Source organism: Atractosteus spatula, chromosome 25 (assembly GCF_055471065.1).
Source record: "Atractosteus spatula isolate fAtrSpa1 chromosome 25, fAtrSpa1.hap1, whole genome shotgun sequence".
NCBI lineage: Eukaryota > Metazoa > Chordata > Actinopteri > Semionotiformes > Lepisosteidae > Atractosteus > Atractosteus spatula.
In genome coordinates, this window is record NC_142730.1 from 5,119,492 (window position 1) to 5,136,809 (window position 17,318).

The window sequence follows — 17,318 nt, forward strand, 5'->3', positions numbered from 1 at the left end:
GAGTCTGGTTAGTGAGCTGGTGGTCTCGTTAGTGATCAGGGAGTCTGGTTAGTGAGCTGGTGGTCTCGTTAGTGATCAGGGAGTCTGGTTAGTGAGCTGGGGGTCTGGTTAGTGAGCTGGGAGTCTGGTTAGTGAGCTGGTGGTCTCGTTAGTGATCAGGGAGTCTGGTTAGTGAGCTGGGGGTCTGGTTAGTGATCAGGGAGTCTGGTTAGTGAGCTGGGGGTCTGGTTAGTGATCTGGGGGTCTGGTTAGTGAGCTGGGAGTCTGGTTAGTGATCTGGGGGCCTGGTTAGTGAGCTGGGGGTCTGGTTAGTGAGCTGGGGGTCTGGTTAGTCCCCAAGATATCTGCTTAGTGAGCTGAGAGTCTGGTTAGTGATCTGGGAATCCTATAAGTTAGCTGAGAGTCTGGTTAGTGAACAAGAGGTCTGGTTAGTGAGCTGGGAGTTTGGTTAGTGAGCTGGGGGTCTGGTTAGTGAGCTGGGGGTCTGGTTAGTGAGCTGGGGGTCTCATTGTGCAGCTCTGGATCAGCAGAGATGGAGAGATCAGGAGAGAATGAGAGGAGAGGAAAGTGAGAGAAACAGAGGAGAAGGGGGTGGGAGGTATAAAGGACAGTAAGACACAAAACTGGACGAGATTAAGAGAGGAAGACACTGAGAGCTCGAGCAATGGAGAAGGAACAGAGAGAGTGATGGAGAGGGGCGGGGGGCAGGGTAATTTCAGATGCTCTCCTGCTCGGCAGAGAACCCCCCCCGGCCTGTGTTGATAAGAGCTGATCTGTTGCTCCCAGCAACCAGCATCCCTCATTGTTTACCTAGAGGCAGTCAGTGATGTCAGCACTGTTGCCAGGCAACCAAATGCAAGTGAGGCAGAGTGGGTGGTTGCCATGCAGAGCAACCTGCCTGTGCCATAACTACCCAGCACCTGGTGATTTCTCACTCTCTCACACAGACACACACACACTCACACAGAGACACACTCTCTCACACAGAGACACACACACACTCACAGAGACACACACTCTCTCACACAGAGACACACACTCTCTCACACAGAGACACACACACACTCACACAGAGACACACACTCTCTCACACAGAGACACACACACACTCACACAGAGACACACACTCTCTCACACAGAGACACACTCTCTTACACAGACACACACACTCACACAGAGACACACACTCTCTTACACGGACACACACTCTCACAGACACACACAGAGACACACTCTCTCACACAGACACACACACTCACACACACTCTCACACAGTGACACACACACAATCACAGAGAGACACACACTCTCTCACACAGACACATGCTCTCTCACACACACACTCACACAGAGACACACACACACTCACACAGAGACACACACTCACACACTCACACAGAGACACACTCACACACTTACACACAGAGACACACTCTCACAGAGACACACTGAGACTCTCAGACACAGAGACACACTCTGAGACATACTCACACAGAGACACATACTCACACAGAGACACGCATTCACACAGAGATACACATGCTCTAACACAGAGACACACACACTGAGACACACAGACACACACACATACACACAGAGACACACTCTCACAGAGACACACACACTCTCACAGAGACAAACACACTCACACAGAGACACACTCACACAGACACACAGATTTTGTGAGGGGCTTTGAAGGTTTTAGTAGCTGAATCAGGTCTGCATCCAGTTTCCACTCAAGACAAAAGAGATTAAGTTCTTGTACCTTTCCAGTGTAAGGACAATCCTTAGAGACCATGAATCCACCTGGCTGCACTTCTCTGGACTGCTTCCAGAACAGGAATCTCTGTTTAGAAGAATTATGATCAAAATCTTTAATTTTCTAAATGCAGTCTTGGATAAGATATGTGAATTGTCTTTAATTTAAAAATAATTGCATTTTTATTTTTAGAAGTATAAATATATTTTTAAAGTTTTAAAATAAAGATACAGTAACAAGTCAGTTGCTGTATCTGAAGAACAGTCAGTAGCTGTGGGTGTAATAAATGCAGTCAGGGACTGTGGCTGTAATACATACAGTTGGTGACCATGGGTGCACAAAATACACTTGGTGACTGTGGGTGTACTATAGTCGTTGACTCCAGGTGTAATAAATACGGTTTTTCACTGTGGCTGAAATTCAGTCAGTCACCGCATGTGTAATAAATATAGCTTGTGACCACAGGTGTAATAAATACTGTCAGTGACTGTGGGTGTAATAAATACAGTCAGTGACTGTGGTACTAGTAATACAGCCGGTGACTGCGGGTGTAGTAAGTACAGTCAGTGACAGGGGTGTAATAAATACAGCCGGTGACTGTGGGTGTAGTAAATACAGTCAGTGACAGGGGGTGTAATAAATACAGCCGGTGACTGTGGGTGTAGTAAGTACAGTCAGTGACTGTGGGTGTATTAAATACAGTCAGTGACTGTGGGTGTATTAAATACAGCCGGTGACTGTGGGTGTAGTAAGTACAGTCAGTGACTGTGGGTGTATTAAATACAGCCGGTGACTGTGGGTGTAGTAAGTACAGTCAGTGGCAGCGGGTGTAATAAATACAGTCAGTGACTGTGGGTGTATTAAATACAGTCAGTGACTGTGGGTGTAATAAATACAGTCAGTGACTGTGGGTGTATTAAATACAGTCAGTGACTGTGGGTGTAATAAATACAGTCAGTGACTGTGGGTGTATTAAATACAGTCAGTGAGTGTGGGTGTATTAAATACAGCCGGTGACTGTGGGTGTAGTAAGTACAGTCAGTGACTGTGGGTGTATTAAATACAGTCAGTGACTGTGGGTGTATTAAATACAGTCAGTGACTGTGGGTGTATTAAATACAGCCGGTGACTGCGGGTGTAGTAAGTACAGTCAGTGGCAGCGGGTGTATTAAATACAGTCAGTGACAGGGGGTGTAATAAATACTGCCAGTGACTGTGGGTGTATTAAATACAGCCGGTGACTGTGGGTGTAGTAAGTACAGTCAGTGAGTGTGGGTGTATTAAATACAGTCAGTGACTGTGGGTGTATTAAATACAGCCGGTGACTGTGGGTGTATTAAATACAGTCAGTGACTGTGGGTGTATTAAATACAGCCGGTGACTGCGGGTGTAGTAAGTACAGTCAGTGACTGTGGGTGTATTAAATACAGCCGGTGACTGTGGGTGTAGTAAGTACAGTCAGTGGCAGCGGGTGTAATAAATACAGTCAGTGACTGTGGGTGTATTAAATACAGCCGGTGACTGTGGGTGTATTAAATACAGCCGGTGACTGTGGGTGTAGTAAGTACAGTCAGTGACTGTGGGTGTATTAAATACAGCCGGTGACTGTGGGTGTAGTAAGTACAGTCAGTGGCAGCGGGTGTAATAAATACAGTCAGTGACTGTGGGTGTATTAAATACAGCCGGTGACTGTGGGTGTAGTAAGTACAGTCAGTGGCAGCGGGTGTAATAAATACAGTCAGTGACTGTGGGTGTATTAAATACAGCCGGTGACTGTGGGTGTAATTAATACAGCCGGTGACTGTGGGTGTAGTAAGTACAGTCAGTGACTGTGGGTGTATTAAATACAGCCGGTGACTGTGGGTGTAGTAAGTACAGTCAGTGGCAGCGGGTGTAATAAATACAGTCAGTGACTGTGGGTGTATTAAATACAGCCGGTGACTGTGGGTGTAGTAAGTACAGTCAGTGAGTGTGGGTGTATTAAATACAGCCGGTGACTGTGGGTGTAATTAATACAGCCGGTGACTGTGGGTGTAGTAAGTACAGTCAGTGGCAGCGGGTGTAATTAATACAGCCGGTGACTGTGGCTGGGGACTGACTGTAATAAGCCCCGTTGCTCCCAGGGTCCTGGGAGTCTGCCTGTTAGAGAGGAGGGTCCCAGGAGAGGAAGTGGCTCCACGCCCCCAGTGCCGAGCTATTCTGGTCCTTCTTGTGGGGCAGCAGGGCTGCGTGTTGCCCCAGGAGACTGGCTCCGCAGGGCTCTGCCACACAGCACGCAGCAGAGTCAGGCACAGGAGCCGCAGACAAGCTGTCCGGCGTCCCGGGCGCTGTCAGTATTGTGACTGATCTTCGCTGCAATGAGTACGTCCATCCCAGTGTGTCACTACTGCGAGTGTGGGTGTGCATCTTGAGTGTCAGAGTTTTTCTGAGTGTGTCTGTGTGTTGTGTTGTGTGTGATTGAGTGTCGCAGTGTGTTGCGATGTGCGTGAGTGTGTTAGCGAGTCACAGTGTGTGAAGGGCAGCGTGTGAACTGGCAGACCTAATAGTCACACTGTGTGTGTGTTGCAGTGGTTGTGGATGTGTCACAGTGTGTGAGTGTGCTGTACTAAGTATCACAGTGAGTGTAATTGCCCAACTATGAATCAGTCTATGCCTCCCTGACAAATTGCAGCAAATCAATTTCCCCATTGATTAACAGAACCTGTAATTAGTGGCAGTGATTAATTAAGGACTGTGCTGTGCTGCTGTAAACACAGTGCAAAGACCAACCCTTCCATCTCTTCTGTACTCTCTCTGCTCCCTCAGTCTATCTGCACTCCTGCCTCACTCTCTGTGTGCACTCCTGCCTCACTCTCTGTGTGCACTTCTCTCTCATTCTCGGCTCTACCTCTCTCTCTTACCTCAAAAGAACAGAAAGATTTTAGACAACAGGAGACATTTGGCCCCTCCAGCCTAATTGATCTGAGGATCACCCAGCTATTTCTTGAAAAAGGCCAGGCTATCAGCTTCAACAACATGGCTGGGCAGCCTGTTCCAGACTCCCACCACTCTTTGTATAAAGAACTGCCCTCTGCCCTGATTCTGATGCAGCTGTTTCTTGAAAGAAGCCTGGCTACAACAGCCTGTTCCAGACTATTCACATTCAAAGAGCTTTGTTTGCATGACCGATTTATAACAGTGTTACCAGAGCAATTACACTTAGCAGAACATTTTCAACAAAAACATATTACTGTTTGAGAGGTTGTGACAGGAGATCACATACTGGGCTGTAGCTCTGTTGAGTTTCCTCCCCAGTAGGATTGGGAAATGTTCTGATTCCTCAAGGTGTGGGAAATTCTGGGATTAGTTTTGTTATTTTAGGGAAGAATGTTTGTCTAATCCCAGAATGTTTCTTACTGTGCAGCAGAAAGTGCATCTCGGTCTCTGCTTCTCCCTGCTGGCAGTGGGAGCACAGCCTGTCCTCTCTGGACAGCCAGGTCTGCCTGTGTCCAGTGTCTGTGGACAGACTGTGGTCAGTGATTATATCCTCTCTGGGCAGCCAGATCTGTCTGTGTCCAGTTTCTCTGTCCAGGCTGTGGTCAGTGAGTCTGTACCTGGTCAGGGTCTGTTTCTCTTTGCTGTCTCTTACCCTGGTCAGATACTGTATTCAGCTTGTGTGTTGTCTGTTTAGGGTCCTTTAGCATTCCAGTTTGTGTTGTGTGTGTGTGTGTCCCAGGCTTGTGCTGTGATTGCTTGACTAGGACTGGTGTTGCTGAGGCTGGCTGGTGTCAGTGAGCTTCAGGACCAGCTGGCTGAGGGGCTCTTCTCTGGGCTCAGCAGGGCCTTGTGGTGGAAGGAGCTCTGGTCGCTGCTTTTAAGCAGAATTTCCTTTTCCCTCCCCCTCTCCAGTGTAATCCAGGATGGTCAGTAATCCTACTGAGCAAGATGGGCTCTTAATCCGATCAGGCGTCCTGAGAAGAATCAGATGGATGATGGAGGGACTGTGTGTGTGTACAGAAGTCATGCAGGATGAAGCTGTGCCTGATCAAATAGGCACCAGGTCCTGTCTGAGCCCTACAGTCCAGAGATCACCTCCTGATGGTGTTTTGAAGGGGTAGGCTGGACAGGTGCCCTGCCTGGAGTCAGCAGCTCGCAGTGATCTGCAGGGGACTCCCTGCCCTGATCGTGTTCGAGCCCCCAGTCCTGCCCCTGCCCCCACCCCCACTGTGTGTGATCCTGAACTGCAGATGGCGTGTGTCTTTACTGACACTGTCTGTCTTCTCTTATAGATGAACCGGCCCATCCAGGTGAAGCCTGCTGACAGTGAGAGCAGAGGAGGTAAAAACACACCTGGGCACAGGCACACTCTGTTACTGACACACTTGGGCACAGCCACACTCTGTTAAGAGGAGGAGCTGGACTGAGTGTCTTTGCAGTGACTCTCCAGCTCTGATGATGATGAAGGAGTGTTCATGTGAAGATACAGAGGAGCTGGACTGAGTGTCTGTACAGTTACTCTCCAGCTCTGATGATGATGAAGGAGTGTTAGTGTGAAGATACAGAGGAGCTGGACTGAGTGTCTTTGCAGTGACTCTCCAGCTCTGATGATGATGAAGGAGTGTTCATGTGAAGATACAGAGGAGCTGGACTGAGTGTCTGTACAGTTACTCTACAGCTCTGCTGATGATGAAGGAGTGTTCATGTGAAGATACAGAGGAGCTGGACTGAGTGTCTGTACAGTTACTCTACAGCTCTGATGATGATGAAGGAGTGTTCATGTGAAGATACAGAGGAGCTGGACTGAGTGTCTGTACAGTTACTCTACAGCTCTGATGATGATGAAGGAGTGTTCATGTGAAGATACAGAGGAGCTGGACTGAGTGTCTGTACAGTTACTCTCCAGCTCTGATGATGATGAAGGAGCGTTCATGTGAAGATACAGAGGAGCTGGACTGAGTGTCTGTACAGTGACTCTACAGCTCTGATGATGATGAAGGAGTGTTCATGTGAAGATACAGAGGAGCTGGACTGAGTGTCTTTACAGTGACTCTGCAGCTCTGATGATGATGAAGGAGTGTGAATGTCCAGCCAGCTCTGTCTTGGCTCTTTATTCTTCTGAAGGCTGATCTTTGTGTCCCCCTGGTGGTGTCTCACTGCATTGCAATGAGAACTGTCAATTCAATTTCAATTCAAGATGCTTTATTGGCAAGACCGATGAGTACAATCAGTTTTGCCAAAGCAAATAAAAATAAAATTAACATGAAACAAAAAAAAGACATGTCATAAAATATGTACATATACTGTAAACAGATGGAGCATTATTGGGAGACAGACTCACTGTTCCTCAGGCTGTGACAGGAGATCACATACTGGGCTGCCAGTTCCACTGAGTTCCCTCCTCCCTCTCCCAGTAGGACTGGGACCCGTTGTGATGAGAACTGTCTCTCTCTCCACCTCTCTCTTCCTCTCTCTCCTCATCTCTTTGCGATATCGTATTCGGTATCCTGGCTCTTGAAGTTGAAACACTAATGAAAAGACAAGTTAATCCAACTTCCATCTTGTCTCTCCCTCCCCTTGTCCCCTTGTTACCTCATCTTCCTCTCCTCTCTCCTCTCTCCTCCCTCCTCTCCCCTATACCCTCTCCTCTCTCCTTCCTCCTCTCTCCTCTCTCCTCTCTCCTCTCTCCTCTCTCCCCTCTCCCCTCTCCTCTCTCCTCTCTCCTCTCCCCTATACCCTCTCCTCTCTCCCCTCTCTCTCCCCTCTCTCCTCTCCTCTCTCCTCTCTCCTCTCTCCTCTCTCCCCTCTCCCCTCTCCCCTCTCCCCTCTCCTCTCTCCTCTCCTCTCTCCTCTCCCCCTGCTCCCTGTCTCTCACAGAAGACCGGAAGCTCTTTGTGGGGATGCTGGGGAAGCAGCAGACGGATGAGGATGTGAGGAAGATGTTTGAGCCCTTTGGGACCATAGATGAGTGCACAGTCCTGAGGGGCCCCGACGGCACCAGCAAAGGTGTGAGACTCGGGGTTCCCCCCAGCACCCCAACTGCCTGCTCGGGAGGAACTGTTGCCCGTTAGCTCCCTGCGGCCAGCAGGGGTCGCTGCCCACCTCGATGTGTGTGCTTGCTCACAGATGATGAGAGACATTCGCCTCTCACTCACCCCCCCCCCGCTCACTCCTGCTCACCCCCTGCTCACCCCAACTCACCCCCTGCTCACCTGACTCACCCCTCCTGCTCACCCCCACTCACCCCCCTGCTGCTCACCCCTGCTCACCCCAACTCACCCCCTGCTCACCTGACTCACCCCTCCTGCTCACCCCCACTCACCCCCCCACTCACCCCTGCTCACCCCCACTTACTCCCCCTGCTCACCCCTGCTCACTCCTGCTCACTCTCTCTCCAGGGTGTGCGTTCGTGAAGTTCCAGACCCACGCGGAGGCCCAGGCCGCCATCAGCTCACTGCACGGGAGCCGGACACTGCCGGTGAGTGACCACTGCCACTGACCACTGCTGTGTTCTTTTCTCACTGTCTGTGTCTCTCCTTTCTCCCCTGTCTCCCTCCCTTCCTCTCCGGACCACTGTGGTCAGTGAGCCTGTCCTCTGTGGACAGCCAGCTCTGTCTGTGTCCAGGCTGTGGTCAGTGAGCCTGTCCTCTGTGGACAGCCAGGTCTGTCTGTGGTCAGTGAGCCTGTCCTCTGTGGACAGCCAGCTCTGTCTGTGTCCAGGCTGTGGTCAGTGAGCCGATCCTCTGTGGACAGCCAGGTCTGTCTGTGTCCAGGCTGTGGTCAGTGAGCCGGTCCTCTGTGGACAGCCAGGTCTGTCTGTGTCCAGGCTGTGGTCAGTGAGCCGATCCTCTGTGGACAGCCAGCTCTGTCTGTGTCCAGGCTGTGGTCAGTGAGCCGATCCTCTGTGGACAGCCAGGTCTGTCTGTGTCCAGGCTGTGGTCAGTGAGCCTGTCCTCTGTGGACAGCCAGGTCTGTCTGTGGTCAGTGAGCCTGTCCTCTGTGGACAGCCAGGTCTGTCTGTGTCCAGGCTGTGGTCAGTGAGCCTGTCCTCTGTGGACAGCCAGGTCTGTCTGTGGTCAGTGAGCCGGTTCTCTGTGGACAGCCAGCTCTGTCTGTGTCCAGGCTGTGGTCAGTGAGCCGATCCTCTGTGGACAGCCAGGTCTGTCTGTGTCCAGGCTGTGGTCAGTGAGCCGGTTCTCTGTGGACAGCCAGCTCTGTCTGTGTCCAGGCTGTGGTCAGTGAGCCGATCCTCTGTGGACAGCCAGCTCTGTCTGTGTCCAGGCTGTGGTCAGTGAGCCGATCCTCTGTGGACAGCCAGCTCTGTCTGTGTCCAGGCTGTGGTCAGTGAGCCTGTCCTCTGTGGACAGCCAGGTCTGTCTGTGTCCAGGCTGTGGTCAGTGAGCCGATCCTCTGTGGACAGCCAGCTCTGTCTGTGTCCAGGCTGTGGTCAGTGAGCCTGTCCTCTGTGGACAGCCAGGTCTGTCTGTGTCCAGGCTGTGGTCAGTGAGCCGGTCCTCTGTGGACAGCCAGCTCTGTCTGTGTCCAGGCTGTGGTCAGTGAGCCGATCCTCTGTGGACAGCCAGCTCTGTCTGTGTCCAGGCTGTGGTCAGTGAGCCGATCCTCTGTGGACACCCAGGTCTGTCTGTGTCCAGGCTGTGGTCAGTGAGCCGGTCCTCTGTGGACAGCCAGCTCTGTCTGTGTCCAGGCTGTGGTCAGTGAGCCGGTCCTCTGTGGACAGCCAGCTCTGTCTGTGTCCAGGCTGTGGTCAGTGAGCCGGTCCTCTGTGGACAGCCAGCTCTGTCTGTGTCCAGGCTGTGGTCAGTGAGCCGATCCTCTGTGGACAGCCAGCTCTGTCTGTGTCCAGGCTGTGGTCAGTGAGCCGGTCCTCTGTGGACAGCCAGCTCTGTCTGTGTCCAGGCTGTGGTCAGTGAGCCGGTCCTCTGTGGACAGCCAGCTCTGTCTGTGTCCAGGCTGTGGTCAGTGAGCCGGTCCTCTCTGTGTGTCGGTGTGTCCAGGGCGCCTCCTCCAGCCTGGTGGTGAAGTTTGCGGACACGGAGAAGGAGCGAGGTCTGAGGAGGATGCAGCAGGTGGCCAGTCAGCTGGGCGTGTTCAGCCCCATGACTCTGCACTTCGGGGCCTACAGTGCCTACACACAGGCGGTGAGAGGCTCACACTCTGACACCCTGATTCACACCCACACCGACACCCACACTGACCACTCACTCCCTCACTGACACCCTGATTCACACCCACACCGACACCCACACTGACCACTCACTCCCTCACTGACCACTCACTCACTGACACCCTGATTCACACCCACACCGACACCCACACTGACCACTCACTCCCTCACTGACACCCTGATTCACACCCACACCGACACCCACACTGACCACTCACTCCCTCACTGACACCCTGATTCACACCCACACCGACACCCACACTGACCACTCACTCCCTCACTGACCACTCACTCACTCACTCACTGACACCCTGATTCACACCCACACCGACACCCACACTGACCACCCACTCCCTCACTGACCACTCACTCCCTCACTGACACCCTGACTGACAACTCACACCCTCACTGACACCCTGATTCACACCCACACCGACACCCACACTGACCACTCACTCCCTCACTGACACCCTGACTGACTGCTCACACCCTCACTGACACCCTGATTCACACCCACACCGACACCCACACTGACCACTCACTCCCTCACTGACCACTCACTCACTCACTCACTGACACCCTGATTCACACCCACACCGACACCCACACTGACCACTCACTCCCTCACTGACACCCTGACTGACTGCTCACACCCTCACTGACACCCTGACTGACTGCTCACTCCCTCACTGACACCCTGATTCACACCCACACCGACACCCACACTGACCACTCACTCCCTCACTGACACCCTGATTCACACCCACACCGACACCCACACTGACCACTCACTCCTTCACTGACCACTCACTCACTGACACCCTGACTGACCACTCACTCCCTCACTGACACCCTGATTCACACCCACACCGACACCCACACTGACCACTCACTCCCTCACTGACACCCTGATTCACACCCACACCGACACCCACACTGACCACTCACTCCCTCACTGACACCCTGATTCACACCCACACCGACACCCACACTGACCACCCACACCCTCACTGACCACTCACTCCCTCACTGACACCCTGATTCACACCCACACCGACACCCACACTAACCACTCACTCCCTCACTGACCACTCACTCACTGACACCCTGACTGACCACTCACTCCCTCACTGACACCCTGATTCACACCCACACCGACACCCACACTGACCACTCACTCCCTCACTGACCACTCACTCACTCACTGACACCCTGATTCACACCCACACCGACACCCACACTGACCACTCACTCCCTCACTGACACCCTGATTCACACCCACACCGACACCCACACTGACCACTCACTCCCTCACTGACACCCTGATTCACACCCACACCGACACCCACACTGACCACTCACTCCCTCACTGACACCCTGATTCACACCCACACCGACACCCACACTGACCACTCACTCCCTCACTGACACCCTGATTCACACCCACACCGACACCCACACTGACCACTCACTCCCTCACTGACACCCTGATTCACACCCACACCAACACCCACACTGACCACCCACTCCCTCACTGACCACTCACTCCCTCACTGACACCCTGATTCACACCCACACCGACACCCACACTGACCACCCACTCCCTCACTGACACCCTGATTCACACCCACACCGACACCCACACTGACCACCCACTCCCTCACTGACACCCTGACTGACTGCTCACACCCTCACTGACACCCTGATTCACACCCACACCGACACCCACACTGACCACCCACTCCCTCACTGACACCCTGATTCACACCCACACCGACACCCACACTGACCACTCACTCCCTCACTGACCACTCACTCACTGACACCCTGACTGACCACTCACTCCCTCACTGACACCCTGATTCACACCCACACCGACACCCACACTGACCACCCACTCCCTCACTGACACCCTGACTGACTGCTCACACCCTCACTGACACCCTGATTCACACCCACACTGACCACCCACTCCCTCACTGACACCCTGATTCACACCCACACCGACACCCACACTGACCACTCACTCCCTCACTGACCACTCACTCACTCACTGACACCCTGATTCACACCCACACCGACACCCACACTGACCACTCACTCCCTCACTGACACCCTGATTCACACCCACACCGACACCCACACTGACCACCCACTCCCTCACTGACCACTCACTCCCTCACTGACACCCTGATTCACACCCACACCGACACCCACACTGACCACTCACTCCCTCACTGACCACTCACTCACTGACACCCTGACTGACCACTCACTCCCTCACTGACACCCTGATTCACACCCACACCGACACCCACACTGACCACTCACTCCCTCACTGACACCCTGATTCACACCCACACCGACACCCACACTGACCACCCACTCCCTCACTGACACCCTGACTGACTGCTCACACCCTCACTGACACCCTGATTCACACCCACACCGACACCCTGACTGACCACCCACTCCCTCACTGACACCCTGATTCACACCCACACCGACACCCACACTGACCACTCACTCCCTCACTGACACCCTGATTCACACCCACACCGACACCCTGACTGACCACTCACTCCCTCACTGACACCCTGACTGACTGCTCACTCCCTCACTGACACCCTGACTGACTGCTCACACCCTCACTGACTGCTCACACCCTCACTGACACCCTGATTCACACCCACACCGACACCCACACTGACCACTCACTCCCTCACTGACACCCTGATTCACACCCACACCGACACCCACACTGACCACTCACTCCCTCACTGACCACTCACTCACTGACACCCTGACTGACCACTCACTCCCTCACTGACCACTCACTCACTCACTGACACCCTGACTGACCACTCACTCCCTCACTGACCACTCACTCCCTCACTGACACCCTGATTCACACCCACACCGACACCCACACTGACCACTCACTCCCTCACTGACCACTCACTCACTGACACCCTGATTCACACCCACACCGACACCCACACTGACCACTCACTCCCTCACTGACCACTCACTCACTGACACCCTGACTGACCACTCACTCCCTCACTGACCACTCACTCACTCACTGACACCCTGACTGACCACTCACTCCCTCACTGACCACTCACTCACTCACTGACACCCTGATTCACACCCACACCGACACCCACACTGACCACCCACTCCCTCACTGACACCCTGATTCACACCCACACCGACACCCACACTGACCACTCACTCCCTCACTGACCACTCACTCACTCACTCACTGACACCCTGATTCACACCCACACCGACACCCACACTGACCACTCACTCCCTCACTGACACCCTGACTGACTGCTCACACCCTCACTGACACCCTGACTGACTGCTCACTCCCTCACTGACACCCTGATTCACACCCACACCGACACCCACACTGACCACTCACTCCCTCACTGACACCCTGATTCACACCCACACCGACACCCACACTGACCACTCACTCCCTCACTGACCACTCACTCACTGACACCCTGACTGACCACTCACTCCCTCACTGACACCCTGATTCACACCCACACCGACACCCACACTGACCACTCACTCCCTCACTGACACCCTGATTCACACCCACACCGACACCCACACTGACCACTCACTCCCTCACTGACACCCTGATTCACACCCACACCGACACCCACACTGACCACTCACTCCCTCACTGACCACTCACTCCCTCACTGACACCCTGACTGACAACTCACACCCTCACTGACACCCTGATTCACACCCACACCGACACCCACACTGACCACTCACTCCCTCACTGACACCCTGATTCACACCCACACCGACACCCACACTGACCACTCACTCCCTCACTGACACCCTGACTGACTGCTCACACCCTCACTGACACCCTGATTCACACCCACACCGACACCCACACTGACCACTCACTCCCTCACTGACACCCTGACTGACCGCTCACACCCTCACTGACACCCTGACTCATAGTGTCACAGTGGAGCCGGGGGCAGCCGGCCCGCCCTGTGCCCCTGGATCGAGCTGCACTATGCTGATCCGTTGTGTGTGCGCGTGTGTGATTCCCAGCTGGTCCAGCAGCAGGCGCTGGTGGCGCAGACGGCGTACCTCAGCCCCATGGCCACGGTGGCCGCAGTGCAGATGCAGCAGATGGCAGCGCTCAACGCCAACGGGCTGATCGCCACGCCCATCACCCCCACCTCAGGTGTGTACCGCCCCCGGCCCCTCTCCCTGCCCCCGCCTCTCCTGCTTCTCTCTCTGAATCTCTCTCCGACTCTCCCTCCCTCCCCTCTCTCTCCAAGAGAGCGATTCCCATTGGTCTGCGAGGTGCTGCTCCCAGCCGCCACTCACTCTCTCTCCTGCTCTCTGATTGGCCCCCGTGCAGGGACGAGCACGCCCCCCACCATCGCTGCCACGCCCGTGCCGGCCCTGCCTGCACCAATCGGGGTGAACGGCTACAGCCCAGTGCCGGCGCAGGCCAATGGCCAGGCGGCGTCCGAGGCCATCTACACCAATGGGGTTCACGCCTATCAAGGTCAGTGCCCGCCCACAGCCCCCCACACGCTCGCAGGCCAGTCCCCCGGTGCGCCAGAATGATAACGCTCTGCTGCCCCTCCTGTCTGTGCAGCTCAGAGCCCGGCAGCCGCAGTGGACCCTCTGCAGCAGGCCTACGCTGGCATGCAGCATTACACAGGTGAGGAGAGGGCCCTGCCCGCCTGTCTGCCTGTGTGTCCACCTGTCTGCCCACCTGTCTGTCTGTCTGAGTGTCCACCTGTCTGCCCATCTGTCTGCCTGTGTGTCCACCTGTCTGCCCACCTGTCTATCTGTCTGAGTGTCCACCTGTCTGCCCATCTGTCTGCCTGTGTGTCCACCTGTCTGCCCACCTGTCTGTCTGAGTGCCCACCTGTCTGCCCATCTGTCTGCCTGTGTGTCCACCTGTCTGTCTGCCTGTGTGTCCGCCTGTCTGCCCACCTGTCTGTCTGCCTGTGTGTCCACCTGTCTGCTCACCTGCCTGTCTGCCTGTGTGTCCACCTGTCTGTCTGCCTGTGTGTCTACCTGTCTGTTCACCTGTCTACCTGTCTGTCTGCCTGTGTGTCCACCTGTCTGTCTGCCTGTGTGTCTACCTGTCTGTTCACCTGTCTACCTGTCTGTCTGCCTGTGTTTCCACCTGTCTGTCTGCGTGTGTGTCTACCTGTTTGCTCACCTGCCTGTCTGTCCACCTGTCTGCTCACCTGCCTGTCTGTCTGCCTGTGTGTCTACCTGTTTGCTCACCTCCCTGTCTGTCCACCTGTTTGCTCACCTGCCTGTCTGCCCACCTGTCTGACTGTCTAGGTGACAGTCTGTGTCTCTGCCTGTCTGTCTGAATCCCCTCACCGTGCCCTGTCTGCCTGTCTGCCCACCTGTGTGACTGTCTAGGTGACAGTCTGTCTCTCTGCGTGCCGTGTCTGCCTGCCCTTTGCGCTGCTGTGAAAAGCTCTCTTCCGCTTCTTAACGGTTCCTTCATTTTGCTAGCGGCCTACCCAGCAGCATACGGCTTGGTCGGCCAGCCGTTTCCACAGCAACACGCAATCGTTGCCCAGCAACACCAGCAGCCCCAGCAGCAGCAACAAAGAGAAGGTGAGCTCACTTCTTATTCGTTCTCAGCACTGAGGGCAGCAGCCAATCACCAGTCCAGCTCAGGAAACCAGGAAGCGTGTCTTGGTGAGGAGCTGCTCTCGTCTCCCCCCTGGCGGTCAGCGTCTGTAGTAACCCCCGTGTCTCCTGCCCCCCCTCTCTCAGGGCCGGAGGGCTGCAATATCTTTATCTACCACCTGCCCCAGGAGTTCACCGACTCCGAGATGCTCCAGATGTTCCTGCCCTTTGGGAACGTTATCTCAGCCAAGGTGTTCGTGGACAGAGCGACCAACCAGAGCAAGTGCTTCGGTGAGGAGGGAGAGTGGGAGAGAGGCAGAGGAGGAAGAGGGAGAGGAGGACGAGTAGGAGAATGGGAGAGGAGGAAGAGGAGAGAGTCTCAAGAATGTTGTTTTAGAGGCTTTTTTGATCACTTGCTTTGTCTCCATCCCTCCATCCCTGTCTCTCTCTCCCTCTCTGTCCTCTCTCTCCCTCTCACTCTCTCTGTCTCCCTCCTTCTCTCTCTCTCCCCCTCTCCCTCTCTCCAGGCTTTGTCAGCTTTGACAATCCTGCCAGTGCCCAGACGGCGATCCAGGCCATGAATGGGTTCCAGATCGGAATGAAGAGACTGAAGGTCCAGCTGAAGAGACCGAAAGATGCCAACCGTCCATACTGAGAGAGAGGTGGACAGAGGTCAGTACTGAGAGACAGAGATGGACAGAGGTCAGTACTGAGAGAGAGATGGACAGAGGTCAGTACTGAGGACAGAGGTCAGTACTGAGAGAGAGATGGACAGAGAGTAGTAGTGAAAGACAGATGGACAGAGGAGAGGATGTCAGTACTGAGAGACAGAGTGGACACAGGTCAGTACTGAGATGCACAGAGGGGAGAGGAGGTCAGTAGTGAAAGGGGGGTGGACAGAGGTCAGTACTGAGAGAGAGATGCACAGAGAGAAAGACCAGTGTAGAGGGAGGGGACAGTATTAGATTAGATTAGATAAGACTTTATTGATCCCGAAGGGAAATGAACAGACTATGGATGGAAAGAGGAGGGTGGAGGTGGAGTGAGGGAGAATGTGTGCATTTCTGACTATAGTGACATGGGGTGATCTGGGGATAAATGTGACTCTCAAAAGGAGGAGGGACCAAAAGGCAAGGAGCGTGTCACTCAGTGCTAACAGGCAAGGCGATTGGTCACCAATAGAAGACGGGGGTGTGGCAAAGTGGGAGGTGGGGCCTTTGTGAAAGATTGACGTGCCTCCTTAGCCAATAGAATTTTACGTGTCCCACAGGCATGACTGATCTTTCAAACAAATCACCCCATGTCATCATGTGTATTGAAGCCGTATGATAGAAGTACGAGAAGAAAAACTACAAAAACCCCTTTTTCCCTTTTTTCTCACTGTTAAACCACGCCCAGCCCAGACAGGGTCCAATCATAAATCGAGATGACAGCGTCGCTATGACGTTACCCTAGCCAGCCATTAGCTGTCACGGGAGCCGTAGACCCGCCCCCCTTCCCCCCCTCAGGTGTAAGTTGGCTTGTGTGGTTGCCGTGGCGCTGCCTGGGTCGGCGTGTGGATTGGCCGTTGCCCCGAGCGACCAGTCATGCGGGCTGCATGACGCGTTGCCGTGGAGTGCTGGATGTGTTGGTGCATTTTCCTCTGCTCGTCCTTCACTTTCTATGGCTGTGAGCGTGAATACGGGCCAGCTGTCACTGTGGATATTAATGTGCCTTGATCCATCTCTTGGTTGGTTT

At 54.1% G+C, this 17,318-nt stretch overlaps 1 protein-coding gene across 2 annotated transcripts in view; it reads left to right on the top strand.

Moving 5' to 3' along the window:
- celf3a (cugbp, Elav-like family member 3a) overlaps positions 1-17,318 on the top strand; it is a 31,690-nt gene that overhangs the window by 9,089 nt on the left and 5,283 nt on the right. For both annotated transcript variants that reach the window (XM_088905442.1, XM_088905443.1), the window contains exons 3-12: positions 6,028-6,076; positions 7,613-7,741; positions 8,134-8,213; positions 9,751-9,894; positions 14,019-14,154; positions 14,335-14,484; positions 14,578-14,643; positions 15,462-15,566; positions 15,729-15,872; positions 16,109-16,253. In XM_088905442.1, the coding sequence (XP_088761568.1) occupies positions 6,028-6,076; positions 7,613-7,741; positions 8,134-8,213; positions 9,751-9,894; positions 14,019-14,154; positions 14,335-14,484; positions 14,578-14,643; positions 15,462-15,566; positions 15,729-15,872; positions 16,109-16,236 (1,131 nt within the window). In that variant the 3' untranslated portion in view covers positions 16,237-16,253. The remainder of the gene's footprint in view (positions 1-6,027; positions 6,077-7,612; positions 7,742-8,133; positions 8,214-9,750; positions 9,895-14,018; positions 14,155-14,334; positions 14,485-14,577; positions 14,644-15,461; positions 15,567-15,728; positions 15,873-16,108; positions 16,254-17,318) is intronic.